At 44.4% G+C, this 24791-nt stretch overlaps 1 protein-coding gene across 1 annotated transcript in view; it reads right to left on the bottom strand.

Annotated features, from left to right (window-relative positions):
• The window catches only part of tenm3 (teneurin transmembrane protein 3), a 380000-nt gene that overhangs the window by 131034 nt on the left and 224175 nt on the right, over nucleotides 1–24791 (bottom strand). The window contains exon 4 of the mRNA XM_031836697.1: nucleotides 7819–8050. Coding sequence (XP_031692557.1) covers nucleotides 7819–8050 — 232 coding nt within the window. The remainder of the gene's footprint in view (nucleotides 1–7818; nucleotides 8051–24791) is intronic.

A 24791-nucleotide genomic window follows, 5' to 3' on the forward strand; every position in this document is an offset into this window, starting at 1 on the left:
TGTGTGTGTGTGTGTGTGTGTGTGTGTGTGTGTGTGTGTGTGTGTGTGTGTGTGTGTGTGTGTGTGTGTGTGTGTGTGTGTGTATTTACTACCCATTTGTCTTAGACTTGATTTATATTACCCATACATACACTACATTGGATATGCGATAGGCACTTCAGTATTATTTATGACCTTATCAAATTGCCAGGTGTCTGGATTGTATGGTTTATGTGCACCACATTCCAATGATATATTTCATATTTCATTTTGTGGAAAAGGGAGAGAGAGAGAGGTGGAGAGGTATTTAGAAAAAAAGTCATACATCAAATGGAAAATCGAATATGTTTGTTTAAAAAACAATGTAAGCGTTCTTATCAATTTCCTAATTAAAAAGACAATTCATTCGAAATTGAAAAGAAATGGTGATACTTTTTAATTGAATTTAGCTACCTTATCCAGTTCAAAAGGCTCCTTTCAACCAAAACATTATCTTTGTTCGCACGTATCAGTGAAAAGATAGAGACGAAGTCTACATGGAAACGTGGCTGCATTTAAAACCGTTTTGAAACTATAATTAAATATTCGGATTAAAAAACCTGACAATGATAATAAAATCTAGACAAAGTTCAATGACTTCTTCCATGAGTATTGAAATCAAACGGCAACAGAGGATAGATATAATTGCTCTATCCTTTAGATAGCATCTCTGTGCCCGATACCTACACTACGGGGCCAAAAGGGTTTCTCAGTGCTATGATAGTGGGCCAGCCATAACCAGTTTCCTTTGGCATAATGGACTTGTAGAGTGACTGCAAGAGCAAAGGTACGCATGTGGCGGGGGCCACCATTGTTAATTGACTGGAGGTGGCGTGACGCTGTGCAGCATTACTATGCTAATCCCCCCATATCTCCTTCCACATCTCCAGAGCTCTCCAACAACGGGTTGAGGAGAGAGACGCTAACATAAGCATGTGGCCATAGAGACAATAATATTAGCGTTAGCCTGTTGACATATGTAAGCGTTAGCACAAGGCCATAGAGAATAAACAGTTTGTTAGTATTAGCATGAGGCCATAAATAAGCTATATTAGCATTGATGTCCTAAACACGCTAATGTTAGTGTTAGCATTGAATCCCCGAGATGACAAGGTATAAATCTGCCGTTCTGCCTCTGAACAAGGCAGTTAACCCACTGTTCCCCGGTAGGCCGTCATTGTAAATAAGAATTTCCCCTTAACTGACTTGCCTAGTAAAAATAAAGGTTAAATAAAATAAAATATAGATGATATGTTAACATTAGCAGGAGGATAGAAAAGCAATATTAGCATTAGCATGAGGCTGTAGGGCGGACATGTTAGCATTAGCATGAGGGCATACTGTACAATAGCTAGAACTAGCCGGTTAGCGACGTCAACACATTCTATTGTTTTTTTCCCAGAGCATATACATTACATTGAAGGGAAGTTAATGCAACATGGCAGGCTCAGAGAAAAGACAAGAGGCTGAGCTACTTGGAGAAACGTAAAGGGGCGGGGGAATCATAGTTGTCGTGAAATCTAGGTGTTGAGTTGCATACCGGGCTAATGAAAGCTGATCCAGGGAAAGAGAGGAGAAAGGTATGGAGCGGAAAAGGAGTGTATGTGTGTGTTTGTCCATGAGATGTGTGTGTATGCACGTGTCTCTGTGTGTCTATGATGTGTGTGGGTGTGAGACAGGCATGGGAGGCTGTCTTCTGACACAACAGGTGAGAATGATAATGAGTCGCGGATTGAGTGATGAGGGATTATCACCTCGGAATGAGACCTTTCACACTCCTCCCTCTCTCATCCTCCCATCTCTAATCCAACCCCCTCGAGTACCCACACACCCCTGTTCTATCCCTTCATCTCTGCTCCATGCCGCGACTCTCTCTAATGTTATCTACGCATCCTTCATCTTCCTCTCCACCCCTCCTTGTCCTCCACTCATACCTCTGCCATGCTATACCCATCCATCTCTCATTCACAAAACAGCTCTCAAACACCTGGGCCTCACCCTCCATCCATCCATCCATCCATCCATCCATCCACTTTTTGACTAATTTAAAACTCAAAATCTCTCCACTCTCATTATGTCCCTCTCCAAAATCATCACTTCACATGTTCATTATCCTGACATAAGTACTATCAATCCACAAAAAAAGTACTATGCAATCCACAAAGAAATACAAAAATGTCAAATTAAAGCTAAAAGGTATTAATTTGATGACTACAGCCACAAAGCTGCAGGAGAGCACAGAGTCTGACACCATGGCTTGACTTGATTTTTAAAATTGTATATAACCAGGCAAGTCAGTTAGGAACAAATTCTTATTTACAACGACAGCCTAGGAACAGTGGGTTAACTGCCTTGTTCAGGGGCAGAACGACAGCTTTTTACCTTGGATTTGATCAAGCAACCTTTCGGTTACTGGCCCAAGGCTCTAACCACTAGGCTACCTACCACAGATGAATGAAAGAAAAGTGAAGAACCCCCGCCTCGTATCATCAGCTCCTTCCTGTAGGTGTATGGCTCTATGCCAATGTCCAGAATTGGCATTCATGGGATGGTGATGCTATAGCTTATCGCTCACAATGTTACCGGGGGCAAAATGTATTTAATCCCCCAGGCTGTAAATATTTGTACAAACTATATTAGCGAGTCGACTCACAAACAGGACTGGAGAACATAGCCTTCCTTGTGTTTCTATAGATAGTCTGGGGCTGGTGAGGTCGGGGGCTGTGTGTGTGGGTTAGCTAAAGGCATACCACAGTTGGTGTGTGTTTAGTCTGAAGAGATTAACCTCGGTGTACATATGATATGGCGTCTGTCTGTCTCTTCTCTCTAGGAGCTATGAGTGTGTGTGTGCGTGTGTGTGCGTATGATTGTGCCTGTGTGTGTGCGTCTCTCTCCCTTTATGAGCTAAGGAGGAATATGGTGCGAAGAATTCAAGTAAGAGATATTTTAAATAAATGAGAGACTTTAAGAAGCAGTTGATCAAGCCATTACAATGGTGTTGATCTAACCTTCTCATTTTCTCTACATGATAGTGGAATAATGTGTCTTTGATGAAAAGCTTGTCTCTCTGATATTCACTGAGTGTTTAAAGGAAATAACCCCTGGGCTGAAATCCAGCCAGTGAAGCCGAAATATATGTTATGTGAAGTTATGGATCATAATTATGATTTGTATGCATGTCTGTAACACGGTACAAATCATTTACAGAGACTTGTATTGCAGTATTATCATTATTAATGTCATTTTGTACAATTTCAAATAGAGGTAAAATATTCACATTGTTGATATTGCTGAATTAAAAACCTGTTGTTGATATACTGTCATAATGAAAGGTGTAGTAAAATACAGTATATTGTCACCAAAAAGAGCAGTTAATCACTGTTGGAGTTTATTGTCTTTCTGCAGGGGAAGTTTATAAAGCATTAGGTTTATGGCAAAGGCTTTAATTACAGTCTATTCTGGTAGGCTGATAACAAGGAGACATTTAAGACACACACACACGCACACAATCACGCACACACACACACACACACACACACACACACACACACACACACACTTGTTTCCTAAATCAGGGTTGTCGATCACACCCTGCTTGGCCTTAATCTACTTGCTCTCAGAGGCTATGTTTAGAGTTGTTGAAGTTGTGGGGTCGGGATTCCCCAATGTGGAAATGTGTGTGTGTGTGTGTCGGGGTATATAAGAAGCAATCATTTTGTTATTATTCACTGACCATGCTGAGAGGACCCTGTGTGTGTATAGAGAGTTATTCATCTGCAGACGTGAGAGAGTGAGAGAGGTCTTTGAATGCATCAAGCACCACCATGTTAAGTGGTCGGTGCACAGGTTCTAAGACTCACTCTTAGAACCTCACAGAGAGAACTGAAGCTCTCCGTCACTGAGTGGGACTTAAACCAGACTCTATACAAGATCTCAATTGGAGGAGACAATAGATGAAGTAGCAAAGGTGATGGAACACTAGAACACTCAACAGGGCTTTAGATGTAATTGGTGAAAAGAGCTAGCTAGCGTTAGTTATAGTGTCTGCTCAACAGGGCTTTAGATGTAATTGGTGAAAGGAGCTAGCTAGCGTTAGTTATAGTGTCTGCTCAACAGGGCTTTAGATGTAATTGGTGAAAGGAGCTAGCTAGCGTTAGTTATAGTGTCTGCTCAACAGGGCTTTAGATGTAATTGGTGAAAGGAGCTAGCTAGCGTTAGTTATAGTGTCTGCTCAACACGGCTTTAGATGTAATTGGTGAAAAGAGCTAGCTAGCGTTAGCTATAGTGTCTGCTCAACACGGCTTTAGATGTAATTGGTGAAAAGAGCTAGCTAGCGTTAGCTATAGTGTCTGCTCAACACGGCTTTAGATGTAATTTGTGAAAGGAGCTAGCTAGCGTTAGCTATAGTGTCTGCTCAACACGGCTTTAGATGTAATTGGTGGAAGGAGCTAGCTAGCGTTAGCTATAGTGTCTCCACAACAGGGCTTGCTATGTTATTGTGAAAGGAGCTAGCTAACGTTAGCGTTCGTCTCCAGGGGATTTTTTCCTTTATGTCCTCTGTATTAAATTAATATGAGTAATGGTAACAGAAGAGGAGGAGGGTGGTTGAAGTGGGCTTATATCTGGCTATATTACTTTACTATGGCTTCATTGTTGCAAAAAAAGAGTATATATAAGAACTGAGCTGAGATGGAGGGAAGGGAAGCCAAAAAATGAAGCAATATTGTCGTGTAGCATGTTGACGAAAGACCCGAGACAGCATCTGAAGCTTAAAATAAATGGGCATCTCTTGAACATTTCTTAGACAACGCTGTGTAATTATTTCCCTTAAAAGATGCAGCTGTTCTTTTATGTGATCTGTCAACTATGGAAATATTTCTGTTTAAAAAAATATATATATTACACGTCATGCTGTCAATAGAGAATGATTTCTGTTTTTATATATAGGATCTTTACTTTGTTGCCAGGCCGACCACCATAGTTGAGAAGATTTAAAGAGGACTTCACAGAAGGAGCCAACATGAAACAAGATGATGTAAGATGAGATGATGTGTAGTAAAATACTCCTCGTTGGCAAACTACGTTTCCAATAAAACCTTAAAAGGGATGATACCTGCTCATCAACATCCTCTGAAAGAGAAAGAGAACCTTTGAAGACTGGAGAGCTCTCCTTCCTACCCTTGAATTATTACACTTTTCTTTCATCATTTCTTCTCGAGCCACAATGTCAAGAAGAATGTCTGGTTTAGAAATGATGCGCTTGATTTGCGATTCAATTTGTGATGGGGGATCATTTATCAAATCCCACCGTCACATTTTGATCCTATTTTCAGTACAGGGGCTCAAAATATTCTCTCTCCTCTACTTCTACGACTCCGGCTGCCAAGAAAGTTCACCGTTTAGTTTATATCCCTGACAGGCTCTTGTGTATACACGCGAAACAAGACCACTACCTCCCTTTGCGCACACACACACACACACACACACACACACACACACACACACACACACACACACACACACACACACACACACACACACACACACACACACACACACATCCTAACTGGCATATTCCCTTAAAAGTGCACTACTTTTGAACAACATTATAGAGAATAGGGTGCCATTTGGGATGCAGACAGGGAATGCTAAAATCCGCTAGTGTGAGCCAAACGTGTTGAAAAGGTGCCTACAAAGCAAGTGAGAGAGGGAATCTGATACTGTGAGTACTCTGTGCTGTAGTGTTTGTCCATGTTGGATCCAGAGCTCGGGTTAAAAGTCTATCTACACATAGCAAGGGAGGATCTCTCTCACACACACACACAAACACAGACAGACACACAGACAGACACACACACACACACAGAGGGTCATGGTATGGTGTTGAACCGGGACTATCCCACTGGCTCTGAATTGACCGCTGCATTCCCGTGTTGTGTTTTTTCCTTCCCCCTGGGCCCCGTTGCCATGGTGGAACTGTATTCCCTGTGGTGGGGGGTTTGGTTTTGGAGTAACACAATCTTTAAGCCCCTCTTATTAATAATAGATGTATACATATTGTTTTGTCAATAAGAGATGAGGAGGACAGCCGAGGTCATACAGGAGGATGGCATGGACAGGAGAGACAGAGAGAGAGAGAGAGAGAATGAGGGACATGAAAATGGATGGCGAGGGACATGACGCCAGCTAGTCCCCCCCGATCTCCAGCTGCCCGACACGCCTGTAGCAGATGAGGTCTGGGGTTATGGTTGGTCCTGGTGTTGGAGACAGATGAACCATAAATAAAAAGCCAGAGAGACAGAGAGGGAATGAGAGTGTGTGAGTTTGTGTGTGTGTGTGTGAGAGAGAGAGAGAGAGAGAGAGAAACAGGGCCTCCCTTAGGAGAGCCAGGTGTGTTATTCAAGGGTCCCTTTACACACTGTTTGGCCTGGCACTTCTCTGGTCATAAAATATAAAACTATACAGCCAGGGCTTTTCACACACATATCACCCAGAGGCCCCCGGCCCTGCTTAACTCTACAGCTACACTGTCCTGTCCCTCCATCCCTCTATTGCTGCCTTGTAGTGTTACATAGCCATTTCAGGGTTTTTTCTTCTCCTCTTTTTCTTTCATTCATTCTTTTTCTGGAGAAGAAGGGTGGGAAACATTCTGGACAAAAAAAGATACAAATTGACTTTTGGATCTGAGGTCGGGGTTAGAGAGGGCGCTCACAAAAGAGTAGCGTCCCGTAACTTATAGATTCAAATGCACACATTCACTCTGGCAGCTACACACACACACACAGAGACACACAGACACAGGAGGGAGATTTGTTGTATCGTGTAACAATGAAAGCATGAATGAACAGTGCAGGTAACTGTTTGAAACAGGGGGAAGGTAGAGGAAGAGATAACAAGAGAGGAGGTGGAGGAAGAAACCCATTAACACTATAACACCTGAGCCAGACTGCAGTCTACTAATAATACAGCAGAGGCACAAATCAATGTGTGTGTGTTTAAATCTCCCTCTAATGTGTCCCTAGTCATTGATTGACAAGTCCAAAAGCTGTACAATAACACGTGAGAGGAAAGCCTTTGTGTCTGAGCAGGGTGTGTGCTCACACTCTCTCTCTGTGTGTGTGTTCTCTGTATGATCCTAGTTCTAAAGAAGACTAGAGCTGAGGAGGGTTACACTAAAGAAATACACTCACTGTACTCTCTCTCTGGTTTTGGATTTCTTGGTGAGTTTCACTGTGTTGAAACATCAGTACATGTTTGGGTTGCCAGATAGGCTCTGCTTTGATTTGCAAGGTCACCAATCAGTATAGTTAATGGGTTGGCTGAGGTAAGGGTTGTCAAATTGGCTGAATGTTACATACGAATATTAGTTTGCCCACTTTAACTAGTTTTGGTTTGCCAGTTTAGCTAAGGCATGGTTCCCAAGGTTGACTACCTTGCCAGATTGTAGGTTTGGGTTGCCAGGTATTCTCAAAATAAAAAAATTGTTTTGTGATCATGTCTAAATGCAATCAAGGTATGAAATTATTGTTAATTTCAAATACAATCTATTGTTGGGTTTAGTTGAAGTGTACAAATAATTATAATTATGTTCTAGCCTCAGCTCTGACAAAAATCATCCCGCAGCTGAATTTAGTTGCCTATCACTGGTTATGTTTTCAAGGTATGCTAATGTCATATTATAATCCATAATGCCTTGATTTAAAGCAATCTGTTACCAGATTTGAGATTTGGGTAGCCAGGTTTTCTTAATTAATGTTTAATACAGTTGCCATGTATTTTTTAAATATATTCAAATCTTACCTGCTCTCCAGTGGCACATTGCTGCCCAGGACCCAGCTGTCCTGCAGCGGCACGGACTCGGGTGTGGTTTGCAGCTCGGCGGGGAGGGCGGCCGGTGGGGCCGGGCTGGGGTTACGGTTACGGCTGCTCAGGGAGTTGTGGTTGAGCGCGGTGACCAACGGCTGCTGCTTGTGGGGAGGCAGGGCTGGCGGCAGCGTGGACTGGCCCTGCTGGTGGTGATTGGGCGGTTGCTCTGTATAGGAGAGGACATAAGAGATGGGGAAGGGTTAATGATTTGGAGTTGGATGGATGGATGGAGAAAGGAAAATGCCTGTGAGTTAGTTACAGTTAGTTACAGGTTTGAGCAAACGAAGATGACAAAAAGATGACACAAGAAACGTTCAACAACAGAATATTGTGTTCAGTAAAATGTACTGATGCTCACTGTGCCTCTGGAGTCTCTCTCTCTCTCTCAATCTCTCCCATATGCTACCCTCCTGGGTAATTAATCATCCCACTTAAGTAAACCTATCTGGATGAGCGCAGGCATCATTACAACACAACATCTGGCTGCTATTACAACACTACAATGATGGACTAAACCAGTGAACACTGCTGCCACACACACACACACTCACCCACACACAAACAAGCTCACGAACACACAAGCCCCCCCCCCCCCCCCCCCCTACTCGGTTTACCTCAGAGCCTCAAAGATGGCTGTTCTAATACCGACAACGTCTCAGAGATGATGATTACAGGCGGTTACACACAAGGGGGAATAGGGGAGACAAATGATAAAACCGGTCAGAGAACAACAGGTCACAGCGAACGTCATTACAGGTTAGACCGCCTCTAATCTGCCCTCGGGGTTACAGTCTGAGAAGGCTAGTGGAATGAGCAGAGCGCAAACAAGGAGGAGGTGGCGGGAGGAGAGGATATTTCAGCGATCTTATTCTCCTAGAGCGGTGTTTAAATGAGGGCAGGGTGAAGAGAGGAAGAAGAGGGGAGATTCTAGCTATTCCTCCAGATATTCTCCTAGCTCGCCGTGGAGACCATCAGTGAGAGATCAACAGCAGACGTTTCATTACGGTTCTTAACTGAACGTTCCATATCTGATTACGAGGCTGGTAGAACTAATGACCTTCACAGCCCTGCAGTCTACCGCACTCTGCAGTGTTGTGGAGGCTCTTCTACAGAGCTACAGCAATTACCTCCTAACACACATTGCTATCACACACACACCACTCACACACTCTCATAAACAACCAACTGAAACAGTCATTATTATTCAAACTCCCACACAAATATTCCTGGCAGACACACACACACACACAGACTCACACACAGACACACACACCCACAGCGAGAGTAAGGAAAAGAGCATAGATAGTGTTTTAATTCCGGGGTGCTGGGTTCCTGGCTTCAGATTCTAGTAGGGTGAGGCCGGGTGCTGCAGATTTTTCTTGTGCCCGCGCCAATTCGTTGATATATATGTTGAAGAGGGTGGGGCTTAAGCTGCATCCCTGTCTCACCCCACAGCCCTGTGGGAAGAAATGTGTGTGTTTGTTGCCTATTTTTACCGCTCACTTGTTGTTTGTGTACATGGATTTTCTAATGTTGTATGTTTTCCCCCCAACACCACTTTCCATCCATTTGTATAGCAGACCCTCATGCCAAATTGAGTCGAAGGCTTTTTTGAAATCAACAAAGCATGAGAAGACTTTGCCTTTGTTTTGTTTGGTTTGTTTTTCAATTAGGGTGTGCAGGGTGAATACGTGGTCTGTTGTACGGTAATTTGGTAAAAAGCCAATTTGACATTTGCTCAGTACATTGTTTTCACTGAGGAAATGTATGAGTCTGTTGTTAATGATAATGTAAAGGATTTTCCCAAGGTTGCTGTTGATGCATATCCCATGGTTGTTATTGGGGTCAAATTTGTCTCCACTTTTGTGGATTGGGGTGATCAGTCCTTGGTTCCAAATATTGGGGAAGATGCCAGAGCTAAGGATGATGTTAAAGAGTTTTAGTAAAGCCAATTGGTATTTGTTGTCTGTATATTTGATAATTTCATTGACGGTACCATCAACACCACATGCCTATTTGGGTTGGAGGGTTTTTATTGTCTCTCTTTCTCTCTCTCTCTGTTGGTCTCTCTCCCTCTCGGTCTCTCTTCCTCTCGGTCTCTCTGCCTCTCGGTCTATGGAATCAGCACTGAGCTCTAGCTTTAGACCCACATCCCCTTTACGTTGGTCCTGGATTACATACAAACCACTTGTAATACAAGACCCCGCTATCCTCCCAAACACCCCCCAAGCTATCCTCCCTCCCTGGGGAGCTTGATTCTTCACACCACTTCCAGCTTCCTCTCTTCTCTCCTTTTCTTCAGATGGCAGCCTGGCTATTTAAAATGTGTTGTTGTTATTATTATCTATCCTGATGCCTAGTCACTTTACCCTGCCTTCATGTACATATCTACCTCTAATACCTTATTATTATCTATCCTGATGCCTAGTCACTTTACCCTGCCTCCATGTACATATCTATCTCTAATACCTTATTATTATCTATCCTGATGTCTAGTCACTTTACCCTGCCTTCATGTACATATCTACCTCTAATACCTTATTATTATCTATCCTGATGTCTAGTCACTTTACCCTGCCTCCATGTACATATCTACCTCTAATACCTTATTATTATCTATCCTGATACCTAGTCACTTTACCCTGCCTTCATGTACATATCTACCTCTAATACCTTATTATTATCTATCCTGATGTCTAGTCACTTTACCCTGCCTCCATGTACATATCTACCTCTAATACCTTATTATTATCTATCCTGATGCCTAGTCACTTTACCCTGCCTCCATGTACATATCTATCTCTAATACCTTATTATTATCTATCCTGATGTCTAGTCACTTTACCCTGCCTCCATGTACATATCTACCTCTAATACCTTATTATTATCTATCCTGATACCTAGTCACTTTACCCTGCCTTCATGTACATATCTACCTCTAATACCTTATTATTATCTATCCTGATGCCTAGTCACTTTACCTTGCCTCCATGTACATATCTACCTCTAATACCTTATTATTATCTATCCTGATGCCTAGTCACTTTACCCTGCCTCCATGTACATATCTATCTCTAATACCTTATTATTATCTATCCTGATGTCTGGTCACTTTACCCTGCCTCCATGTACATATCTACCTCTAATACCTTATTATTATCTATCCTGATACCTAGTCACTTTACCCTGCCTTCATGTACATATCTACCTCTAATACCTTATTATTATCTATCCTGATGCCTAGTCACTTTACCCTGCCTCCATGTACATATCTACCTCTAATACCTTATTATTATCTATCCTGATGTCTAGTCACTTTACCCTGCCTCCATGTACATATCTACCTCTAATACCTTATTATTATCTATCCTGATGCCTAGTCACTTTACCCTGCCTCCATGTACATATCTACCTCTAATACCTTATTATTATCTATCCTGATGTCTAGTCACTTTACCCTGCCTCCATGTACATATCTACCTCTAATACCTTATTATTATCTATCCTGATGTCTAGTCACTTTACCCTGCCTCCATGTATATATCTACCTCTGATTCCTCCTACCTCTCCACATTGATCTGGTCCTGGAACTCCCTGTATATAGCTCTACATTGATATGGTACTGGAACTTCCTGCATGTAGCTCCACAATGATATGGTACTGGATCTTCCTGTATGTAGCTCCACATTGATATGGTGCTGGAACTTCCTGTATGTAGCTCCACATTGATATGGTACTGGAACTTCCTGTATGTAGCTCTACATTGATATGGTACTGGAACTTCCTGTATGTAGCTCCACATTGATGTGGTACTGGAACTTCCTGTATGGAGCCCTACATTGATATGGTACTGGAACTTCCTGTATGTAGCTCCACATTGATATGGTACTGGAACTTCCTGTATGGAGCCCTACATTGATATGGTACTGGAACTTCCTGTATGTAGCTCCACATTGATTTGGTATTGGAACTTCCTGTATGTAGCTCTACATTGATATGGTACTGGAACTTCCTGTATGTAGCTCCACATTGATATGGTACTGGATCTTCCTGTATGTAGCTCCACATTGATATGGTACTGGAACTTCCTGTATGGAGCCCTACATTGATATGGTACTGGAACTTCCTGTATGTAGCTCCACATTGATATGGTACTGGAACTTCCTGTATGGAGCCCTACATTGATATGGTACTGGAACTTCCTGTATGTAGCTCTACATTGATATGGTACTGGAACTTCCTGTAAGTAGTTCCACATTGATATGGTACTGGAACTTCCTGTATGTAGCTCCACATTGATATGGTACTGGAACTTCCTGTATGGAGCCCTACATTGATAAGGTACTGGAACTTCCTGTATGTAGCTCCACATTGATATGGTACTGGACCTTCCTGTATGGAGCCCTACATTGATATGGTGCTGGAACTTCCTGTATGTAGCTCCACATTGATATGGTACTGGAACTTCCTGTATGTAGCTCTACATTGATATGGTAATGGAACTTCCTGTATGTAGCTCCACATTGATATGGTACTGGAACTTCCTGTATGGAGCCCTACATTGATATGGTAATGGAACTTCCTGCATGTAGCTCCACATTGATATGGTACTGGAACTTCCTGTATGGAGCCCTACATTGATATGGTAATGGACTTCCTGTATGGAGCCCTACATTGATATGGTAATGGAACTTCCTGTATGTAGCTCCACATTGATATGGTACTGGAACTTCCTGTATGGAGCCCTACATTGATATGGTACTGGAACGTCCTGTATGTAGCTCCACATTGATATGATACTGGAACTTCCTGTATGGAGCCCTACATTGATATGGTAATGGAACCTCCTGCATGTAGCTCCACATTGATATGGTACTGGAACTTCCTGTATGGAGCCCTACATTGATATGGTAATGGACTTCCTGTATGGAGCCCTACATTGATATGGTAATGGAACTTCCTGTATGTAGCTCCACATTGATATGGTACTGGAACTTCCTGTATGGAGCCCTACATTGATATGGTACTGGAACTTCCTGTATGTAGCTCCACATTGATATGGTACTGGAACGTCCTGTATGTAGCTCCACATTGATATGGTACTGGAACTTCCTGTATGGAGCCCTACATTGATATGGTACTGGAACTTCCTGTATGTAGCTCCACATTGATATGATACTGGAACTTCCTGTATGTAGCTCCACATTGATATGGTACTGGAACTTCCTGTATGGAGCCCTACATTGATATGATACTGGAACTTCCTGTATGTAGCTCTACATTGATATGATACTGGAACTTCCTGTATGTAGCTCCACATTGATATGATACTGGAACTTCCTGTATGTAGCTCCACATTGATATGATACTGGAACTTCCTGTATGTAGCTCTACATTGATATGATACTGGAACTTCCTGTATGTAGCTCCACATTGATATGATACTGGAACTTCCTGTATGTAGCTCCACATTGATATGATACTGGAACTTCCTGTATGTAGCTCCACATTGATATGATACTGGAACTTCCTGTATGTAGCTCCACATTGATATGATACTGGAACTTCCTGTATGTCGCTCTACATTGATATGATACTGGAACGTCCTGTATGTAGCTCCACATTGATATGATACTGGAACTTCCTGTATGGAGCCCTACATTGATATGGTAATGGAACCTCCTGCATGTAGCTCCACATTGATATGGTACTGGAACTTCCTGTATGGAGCCCTACATTGATATGGTAATGGACTTCCTGTATGGAGCCCTACATTGATATGGTAATGGAACTTCCTGTATGTAGCTCCACATTGATATGGTACTGGAACTTCCTGTATGGAGCCCTACATTGATATGGTACTGGAACTTCCTGTATGTAGCTCCACATTGATATGGTACTGGAACGTCCTGTATGTAGCTCCACATTGATATGGTACTGGAACTTCCTGTATGGAGCCCTACATTGATATGGTACTGGAACTTCCTGTATGTAGCTCCACATTGATATGATACTGGAACTTCCTGTATGTAGCTCCACATTGATATGGTACTGGAACTTCCTGTATGGAGCCCTACATTGATATGATACTGGAACTTCCTGTATGTAGCTCTACATTGATATGATACTGGAACTTCCTGTATGTAGCTCCACATTGATATGATACTGGAACTTCCTGTATGTAGCTCCACATTGATATGATACTGGAACTTCCTGTATGTAGCTCTACATTGATATGATACTGGAACTTCCTGTATGTAGCTCCACATTGATATGATACTGGAACTTCCTGTATGTAGCTCCACATTGATATGATACTGGAACTTCCTGTATGTAGCTCCACATTGATATGATACTGGAACTTCCTGTATGTAGCTCCACATTGATATGATACTGGAACTTCCTGTATGTCGCTCTACATTGATATGATACTGGAACTTCCTGTATGTAGCTCTACATTGATATGATACTGGAACTTCCTGTATGTAGCTCTACATTGATATGATACTGGAACTTCCTGTATGTAGCTCCACATTGATATGATACTGGAACTTCCTGTATGTAGCTCTACATTGATATGATACTGGAACTTCCTGTATGTAGCTCCACATTGATATGATACTGGAACTTCCTGTATGTAGCTCCACATTGATATGGTACTGGAACTTCCTGTATGTAGCTCTACATTGATATGGTAATGGAACTTCCTGTATGTAGCTCCACATTGATATGGTACTGGAACTTCCTGTATGGAGCCCTACATTGATATGGTAATGGAACTTCCTGCATGTAGCTCCACATTGATATGGTACTGGAACTTCCTGTATGGAGCCCTACATTGATATGGTAATGGACTTCCTGTATGGAGCCCTACATTGATATGGTAATGGAACTTCCTGTATGTAGCTCCACATTGATATGGTACTGGAACTTCCTGTATGGAGCCCTACATTGATATGGTACTGGAACGTCCTGTATGTAGCTCCACATTGATATGATACTGGAACTTCCTGTATGGAGCCCTACATTGATATGGTAATGGAACTTCCTGCATGTAGCTCCACATTGATATGGTACTGGAACTTCCTGTATGGAGCCCTACATTGATATGGTACTGGAACTTCCTGTATGTAGCTCCACATTGATATGGTACTGGAACTTCCTGTATGTAGCTCCACATTGATATGGTACTGGAACTTCCTGTATGTAGCTCCACATTGATATGATACTGGAACTTCCTGTATGTAGCTCCACATTGATATGGTACTGGAACTTCCTGTATGGAGCCCTACATTGATATGATACTGGAACTTCCTGTATGTAGCTCTACATTGATATGATACTGGAACTTCCTGTATGTAGCTCTACATTGATATGATACTGGAACTTCCTGTATGTAGCTCCACATTGATATGATACTGGAACTTCCTGTATGTAGCTCCACATTGATATGATACTGGAACTTCCTGTATGTAGCTCTACATTGATATGATACTGGAACTTCCTGTATGTAGCTCCACATTGATATGATACTGGAACTTCCTGTATGTAGCTCCACATTGATATGATACTGGAACTTCCTGTATGTAGCTCTACATTGATATGATACTGGAACTTCCTGTATGTAGCTCTACATTGATATGATACTGGAACTTCCTGTATGTAGCTCTACATTGATATGATACTGGAACTTCCTGTATGTAGCTCCACATTGATATGATACTGGAACTTCCTGTATGTAGCTCTACATTGATATGATACTGGAACTTCCTGTATGTAGCTCTACATTGATATGATACTGGAACTTCCTGTATGTAGCTCCAGTATTGTCATTCACTTTATTCCTCTTGTGTTACTGTTTTTATATTAAATTCTGCATCGTTGGGAAGGGCTCGTAAGCAAGTCTTTAACGGGGAAGTCTACACCAGTTGTATTCGGCGCATGTGACAAATAACACTTCATGTGAGTTTATTGAGTGAGTAGGTTCTGATGATACACAGGGATTATGAGAGGAAGATATGGCTTATCGTGAGGGAACGCGACGGTACAGTGCACCGGGTGATGTGACTGTGGTTGGTGAGATAGAGATGATCCGTGCTATTGTCCCCTTTTCTATTCACGTTGATGTGCACACACACACACATCACCAGGGTTGATGGGACATCAGCAGTGACAGTTGATAGTGATCGCCCATGACATGTGCGTAAACACCCCCCTCTCCCGCCATCCCTCAAACCAGCCCTCCAGCCACCCCACCAAGCTGAGTGTTTGTAGCCCACCCGCGATGCCTGTCGGTGGGGGAGCGGTGGCATGTCATCTGGGCCCTGGTAGTGTCCTTGGCAGCGCGGAGTCAACAGTCAGTGGCATGTTGACACAGTAGCTGGTCTCACACTGTTTCTCTATGGGCTACCAGGCGTCATGTGGAGTAGGATGACAACAAGGCCTATAGACACTGGTCTGAGGTCAGTTTGGTGTTTGGTACTAGACTTGTTTCTATGGAACGAAGGGAGACAAAAGAGGTGAGAGAGAATGATGTGGAGGAAAGAGAGAGAGAGAGAGAGAAAGGTGAGCGAGGGGAGGATAAAATGAAGTGGGGAGAGATAGGGGAGGCCCTGGAGGACTCTCCCCCAGGTGAGGCAGAGGCTGGGTGAGCGTGAGGTTCTCTGATCGTCCGTGAGCTGACATGATGGCTGGCTTCACATCTGGCCCCGGACACGCCTCTCTCGCCCCCCCCCCCCCCCCCCCCCCCCCCCCCCCCCCCAAATCACACAAAGAGAGAGGGGGAATGGAGCTAAAGACACTGAGGACAAAGGAAGGGGAAAGAAAACGCATGGTGGACGCTAACGCCATGTGGTATCAGAGAAAAGACGAGGGAATAACAGCCTCTCGGTAATAGAGCAAGGAAAGGGAGATGGAGGAGTATAGCCGGGGTAAACCAAGCACACAGCAAAGGCACAGAAAAGAACTGGAAGAAGGGGTGTGTGTGCGTGTGTGTGTGTGTCTGTGTGTGTGTGAGAGAGATAGATAGATAGAGAGAGATAAGGAGATAGAGAGTGAGAGTAAGAGAGCGAGTGAGACAGAGAGAGAAACAGAGAGCGAGACAGAGAGGGATGAGCCCGGGGTCACAGCGACATGTCGGCTATGAAATGTTTAGATTTCTATTTTCCTCCGACAACCTGAGCCCTGACCTGGAACTGAATGAAAGCAATCAGCACAAAATAAGAAAAATCGCTCCCTCTCCTCCCTTCCCTTTTATCACCTCTCTTCCCTCGCCCCTTCTCTACCCTCCCTCCTCTCTCCCCTTCCACCTCATCTCTTCCCTCTCCCTCTCTTCTTTTCTCCTCCTTCTCTCCCTCTCTCCTCTCTCCTCCAAGGGGCTGAATTGCTACAAGCTCTGGGTTTAACTGCAGTGGAATTAGGGGGCTCTAAATGGAACGGCGCTGGTTAAGACCCCCAAAGAGCCCTAATTGAAGCTTTGCATTATTTAGCCGTTCCTCCATAAGACGTGAGATGAGACACAGAGCCAACATGATGATCCCACCTCTGAGCGCTCAGCGCTGACTTGGCAAGCTCTGCTGTTCTCCGCTAGGACTGTGTGTGTGTGTGTGTGTGTGTGTGTGTCTGGCTATAAATGTTTTTATACATTGGAATAACATGGCATGTGGACAAAAGCAGGTAAATCGGGAAGGCAATATTTAAAGACAGTCAAAGAAATGGAGGAAGGCCAATAAGTAGACACCCAGGGGAACATACACCCCCCCCCCACACACACACACACACACAGAGCTGCTCCTTCACACCGCTCGACAGCACACATTACACGGAGCTCAGTATGTATCCATTTCAGCGCCATATGTTTTTGACATGAGTTCAGTTCCCCAGTGAAGCCGAGAGCATCCGTCTCACTACAGGGCTTCCCATCCACTCGCCTTTCACTGGCTCTTAAACACAGACCATTAACATGACACATGGCACCAAGCGTAGCCCAGTTAACCTGGCTAGATGACCTTTACTAGACACACAGTACTCTGACTGACCCCTGTAGACTTGACCTTCTAACCCTCTAGTAAGGCAGGCCAGACAGGATCCAGAGATCCAGGCCTCCACCCACTCAACCTTTCACCGTGGATGCCCAGGCAGAGAGAAGTCGAGAGAGATGGGCAGAGAGAAGTCTAGAGAGGGCCCATGAAGAGTGAAGGGTGGGAAGGACCCAAGATGGCCCAAGGGAAGGGCCAGGAGAGGGGCCAAGGTGTAAGCCGACTCGGGCTGCCTAGGTCTGGGGGGAGTGAGTGGAACAGTGTGTGTGTGTGTGTGTGTGTGTGTGTGTGTGTGTGTGTGTGTGTGATGGATGAGATGTGAGGAGACAGATGCAGGCTTTACGAGAGGCTTGCCTTTGAAACCCAACCCTGACTGATGGACTGCTGCCTGTCATTCATCAGGGGGTCTCTACCCTGTCACACACATGCCCTGCTGTTAGGTTAGTGTCTACACTTTGAGAAGCCTATCTGATTAGGACTTGTTGGCAGGAGCTAAATTACAGCCCAGGTCCATTCAGTTCCTAATGGTGAGAGTGATAGCCATTGCTGTGTCTCTGTCTGCGTTTGTGTCTGTGTGTGTATATGTGTGCGTGTGTGTCTATGTGTGTGTCTATGTGTGTGATGACATCCTTCGCCTGGCTGGACCAGAGGGGTTCATGAAGGCTAGGGGAGATTGAGTTGCTTATCTGCTTTCATAATCTAAACCACCTTGATTTGTTATAGTCTTTTCTTCAGGGCCATGTCAGTGTTTAATGGTGAGGTTGATGGCTGTGGGGAGATACAGTGACCTTTTGAAATGAGAGAGAGAGAGAGAGAGAGAGAGAGAGAGAGAGAGAGAGAGAGAGAGAGAGAGAGAGAGGACCAGTGGGAGGGGAAGAGTTAAGAGTTCAGGGTTAAGGATGAACTAAAGGTGAGTAAGGTGAGTAGAATAGGTTAGCGACCCACTGTGAAGGGTAGAAGAGTGTAATTCCCTTCACTTCCACTTTATTTGGCTGTTACTGTGACGGACAGATACAGCAAATATAACTGCCTTTGAAAACAAGATTAGTAGTAACATTTAAAACACCACTCACTCAATGCTGGTAGATTTAGTTTGAAGAAATGGAGGGAAAGGGAACTAAATCCTAGGTCACACACACGCACGCACGCACGCACGCACGCACACACACACACACACACACACACACACACACACACACACACACACACACACACACACACACACACACACACACACACACACACACACACACACACACACACACACACACACACACACACACACGACAGAGTATCATAAGATAGAATGGGATCGCAGTCCCTCAGTGTGTTATATGGAAGACATCAGTCTCCGCACCGCTGAACCAAAACAAAAATCCCAAAGAGCAGCGCAGTGTTTACACACATTCCCCCTCTCTGCAACAACAGCTACCATATGTCCTCTGTCTGTCTGATAAACACTGTCCCATTCCAATCACCACGTAGTCATGGTCATCTGAAACAGACAGGATTATGGGCCTGCCGCTGGTGTTGTGTTGATTTATCACTGACTGATAGACGGATGTAAAGGAAAACAGGAAAACAGGAAAACAACACACACACACACACACACACACACACACACACACACACACACACACACACACACACACACACACACACACACACACAGAGCTGTCAGCTGAAGCCTATTCAGGTTTAAATCCTGTCAGAGTCTCTGTCAAGCATCAGGCATATTAAACAGTTCTTCCACAATGAGAAGCTGGAAAAAGCCAAGCTCCAAAATGAGTTTGGTGCCAAAATGTTTACTTCCCACTCAAAGCCCTCTCAGGTGGCATTTATAAAAACATCACTTCTTTAAATGAAGAAATCAGAAGAAGAAATCAGACCGGGAGTTGAGATGTCCGTCAGTCTGTGTGTGTGTGTGTATTCACTTCTGCCTTTATGATAACTGGCATCTCTCTCCTCGATCCTTTACCCAATATCCCTGGCGAACGTCAAGCGTGCGGCGCCTGACGTCGAGTCGAGATGATAAATTGACATTTCAAACAGGCGGCGAGTCGTTGAAAGCGACGGGCTGTCATTCTGAGGCTTTGACGAGCATTTTCGGGAAAGGTTATTTGTCAACAACGCCAGCGAGCTGTCATGTTTCACCTTGTGATACTTCTACCGCTCTCTTTATCAACAGTAGGGTTGAAGAGCGAGAGAGAGACATATATAGAGGAAGATAGAGTGAGAGAGAGCGAGAGAGAGCGAGAGAGCATGGAGTTGGGGTGGAACTGAAAACAGCGGGACAGAGTGAGAGGGGGAGATATATATCTGACGGACCATCAATACAGAGAGACCTACTAGTGAGATGGACATGCACCATGTCTCTTCTGATATCTTCAATAAGGACGTGACATGCAAACAAATAACGACATCACCATGAAAGTGCATCGATTGATGGAGAATAGATACAACTGGTTCCCTTTCTTTGTGTTTCAATAGAGTAATATGCATTATTGACTTTTCAATTCATCCTGCCGTTCAATTACAAGACATGCCTCATTTGGTCGATGTCAGGTGTCAGTATGTCCAATGGCACTTAACTGGTCCAGATTCTGAAGAACATCAATTCACTGGCCCAGACTCTGAAGAACATCAATTCACAGGCCCAGACTCTGAAGAACATCAATTCACTGGCTCAGACTCTGAAGAACATCAATTCACTGGTTCAGACTCTGAAGAACATCAATTCACTGGCCCAGACTCTGAAGAACATCAATTCACTGGCCCAGACTCTGAAGAACATCAATTCACTGGTTCAGACTCTGAAGAACATCAATTCACTGGCCCAGACTCAGAAGAACATCAATTCACTGGTCCAGACTCTGAAGAACATCAATTCACTGGTCCAGACTCTGAAGAACATCAATTCACTGGCCCAGACTCTGAAGAACATCAATTCACTGGCCCAGACTCTGAAGAACATCAATTCACTGGCCCAGACTCAGAAGAACATCAATTCACTGGTCCAGACTCTGAAGAACATCAATTCACTGGCCCAGACTCTGAAGAACATCAATTCACTGGTCCAGACTCTGAAGAACATCACTTCACTGTCCCAGACTCTGAAGAACATCAATTCACTGGCCCAGACTCAGAAGAACATCAATTCACTGGTCCAGACTCTGAAGAACATCACTTCACTGGCCCAGACTCTGAAGAACATCAATTCACTGGTCCAGACTCTGAAGAACATCACTTACAGGCTGTTATCTCAGAGTCAGGATTATACACAGTATGACTTTCTATGCATTTATTTTTCTGAATGAATGTTGTTCTTCAGAAACAGTGTTATTGTAATATTCAGCCAACTAAATGTAAGTGAGAACAATCAGTCTGAATGGGGGATTCTAGAGTGGACATGAACAAGAAATCTGGTCATTGTTTAGCTGGCTGGTTGGCTAGCTGGACAGATGGATGGATGGAGAGCGAGAGAGAGAGAGAAAGAGGGAGGGAGGGAGAGAGACATTAAACACAGACCAGATTGCCCTGGCCAGACCAGACCCCGAGTGATCCCATCATTGGGTCCTGTCCACGGCTCCTCTTGGAAAGCTTTCACACTGTCATACCAATCCCATCATGCATTGCCGCAAGCTTTGTTGTCCACGCCAAGGCGCCGGCTGTGGGGTTAGGTGGCGAAGAGGGCGATGAGAGGGAGGGAATGGAGAGAGCGATGGAGAGATTTTGAGTGAGCATGAGAAAGGGAGAGGGAGTTTTTGAGCGTGAGAGAAGGTGAGGGGGGTGATATATAAGTATGCGACCAAGAGAAAAAATGGAGAGAAAGGAGAAGAGAGACGAGGAACGCAAGGGTTGGAGTCGGACCACACAGCAGCCTGTGGTTGGCTGTAATCACAAGCAGGCGTGAGCGGGGCCTTGGGCCTGCGTTGTGGTGCGTGAAGCTAATTTCACTTCCATCTCCTCCAGACAACAGGTCTAACCTTTAGCGACTGTCACCCAGGCGGAGAGCTCTTTGTTGGGCGTCGACAAGACGAGGCGTCCTCTCTGCCCGCCGACCAACACCAAATGGAGAACAAAGCTTATTTTGTAGAGAGCAGAGGCAGGCTTTGTGTGGGGTGGAGGATGACAGGTGTGTGTCGGTAAGAGGGAGTGTTTGCTCGTCATTTCTCCAAGAGAAGGCCAGTCAAGGTCAATCTGGTGTTGTTCCTTTCAATTTCCACACAGCCTGTGTACCCTTCAGTACCCTCACAGGCAACACACACGCACACACACGCACACATTCCCAGAGGCAGGCGGATATCAGGACATGACTAGGTGAAACTAGGTTAGTTAGGCAAGATTTGTCCCAGTTACAAGAATCAAAGGCTTACCAAACCCACACAACATCAAACTATCCATCTACCAGTAGTATGGTATAGGGCCAGGAGGCTTTCCAGACCAGAACAAAACTCACGGCCCCATAGGCCTCTCCCACCGGACACAGCCTTTATCCCTGTACTCCCCCTGCTGTCATTCCACCCTGACCAGATGAAAGGAATAATCTGGTCATATCTCATATCTGACTCCGTCTCCAGCCCTCCGGCTCTTCAAACACGCCGCCCGGTCGCACCGCGCTGCTATTTATGAAAGATAAATATCAACGGGTTATGACATTTATCAGCCCAGGTGTCTATGATTTTACTCTGGGTACAAAGTGCTGCTTAAATATTGACCAACTCAGAGGGGAAATCATTAGAGTGGGATCAATGGAGCGCCAATGCTTGCGGAACCCCGTAGAGGGAGAGAAGAGGTGAAGAAGAAGGAGACAAAGAAGAAGAAGGAGATGAAATACTTACGGTAGAAGAAATGTCATTTCTCAAACGGTAGAAGGGAGACGCGAGACATGAGACGTAAGACATGAGCAGTTACTAAACGGCCATCTCAGATGTAAAGATGAGCAAGACTGAGGCTGCGACACAAATGGCACACCCTATTCCCTATATAGCGCACTACTTTTGACCGGAGCCCTATGGGTCCTGGTCAGAAGTAGTGCACTACATAGGTTGCCATTTGGGAATCCCATTTCATCATTAATCCTGCCTGGGTGACTGATCCATCTACTGGAGGGATGGAGAGATGGAGGGGAAAGAGAAACTGTGTAATTGCTTTAAAGGGGGGGGGGCAAGTGAAGGAGAGTCATCTTTCTTAAATGACGAATTTCCCGGACATAACATGTTGGAAGGGAGAGTTGAGGCTTTTAAGTGTGAGGTTGTACCTTCCAGTCAAATGTATGGTGGAATGATTAAGTGCAATGTCACTGGGAAAATGAAATATCTTGTTCTGTGGTAATTGCGTTGTGCGTTCATGTAACGTTTATACAGTGTAAGACTCGATCGCCGTGTAATAGCCTGGTTTACCCACTGACAGAGAAGAAGTAGGCGTAACCGGTGGGGTTTGGGTCTCAACCATTAGACCGAGAGGACATCCTCGAGGTCAAAGGGTGACATTTGGACATATAAGTCACGAGAGCGGGATTCCAAATAACCTCAGCTATGAAGACACACCATGAAATGGGATTCCATTCAATGATATTCACTGTTGACGTCACTATGCCCAAACAAACAAACGATATTCCTGGTTCGTACAAGCAGATTGCCATGGTTACTCCTGGTAGATTAAAGGGACACTTGATCTACCTCCCCAGAGTCAGATGAACTTGTTGATACGCCGGACGGGCGCATGCCACAGCGAGGATAGAGATTTAGTGGAAGCGCGCATATCACATTTTACACAGGCATCCAGCACGGAGAGCTAACATCACAGGACAAGGACCCACTGAAGTGGAGCCCAGTAGACAGTGTAGTGTTGTTGGGCACAGCTCTGTTTGACCATCCATTTGCATTTACATTCACACTGTGCAGGGAAGGGGGAGAGGTGTGTGTGTGTGTGTGTGTGTGGAGGCTTCCATGACTGTTACAGCTCTGCCAGGTCCAAACAAAAGGGACATGATTGTAAAATGTTTACAAGGAGACATGCACAGATCTCCACTTGAAGCTACTGACACTGAAAACTCCCACAAACAAACAAATCATAGGGGCTGACGTGTATAAACAGAGCAACCGTGGAAAGGTTGGAACACAGAATCATCATGAATGTAAGAAACCTTATATTCATGTACACACGCACAAACGCGCGCGCACACACACACGATGCATCTCTCCTCAGGTATTGTGGGATGGTGGCATCTATCTTTGTGACATGGGTGACATCCTGAGCCCGCACAGTCAATGTTTGACCTTCTACTCTGTGTGCCATTTCACACGGAGGGGTCCTTTGACTTGGGGAAGGCAGCCAGGCAGACAGACAGGCAGACAGGCAGACACCGCAGCGTGTTTTTCATTACTATCGGCTTTTGACTTTACAGAAGGCACTGAAGCAGACACCCTTGCCCTTACACATCCCGTACCGAGACAAGAGGAGAGAGGCGAGAGAGGATGGAATCTATTTCGCCTATCTTCCGAGTGACTGACACTCCTAACACAAGACAGAGAGAGCGAGGCCGATAGAGAGAGATAGAGATAGAGAGAGAGAGAGAGAGAGAGAGAGAGATAGATAGAAAGAAAGAAAGAAAGAAAGATAGTGAGAGAAGGACAGAGCGGGAGTCATCGGACAAGGAGAGAGAGACAGAGATGGACAGAAAGAGAGGGAAGAGGAAAGACAGACAAGACAGGCTGTAGCGTCTTCTGTGGTACGGTGCAGAGCCAGTCAGCCACGCGTGTGTTAGTTCTGGGGGCCTCCAGTAAATGTTATTGGAAATCCTGGGCTGTAAAATTGCTACTTTCATGCCTACTGCATCTGACAATAGCCATCAACAGTGAAGGAGAA

This window comes from Oncorhynchus kisutch, linkage group LG12 (assembly GCF_002021735.2).
Source record: "Oncorhynchus kisutch isolate 150728-3 linkage group LG12, Okis_V2, whole genome shotgun sequence".
In the NCBI taxonomy this organism is placed as follows: Eukaryota; Metazoa; Chordata; class Actinopteri; order Salmoniformes; family Salmonidae; genus Oncorhynchus; species Oncorhynchus kisutch.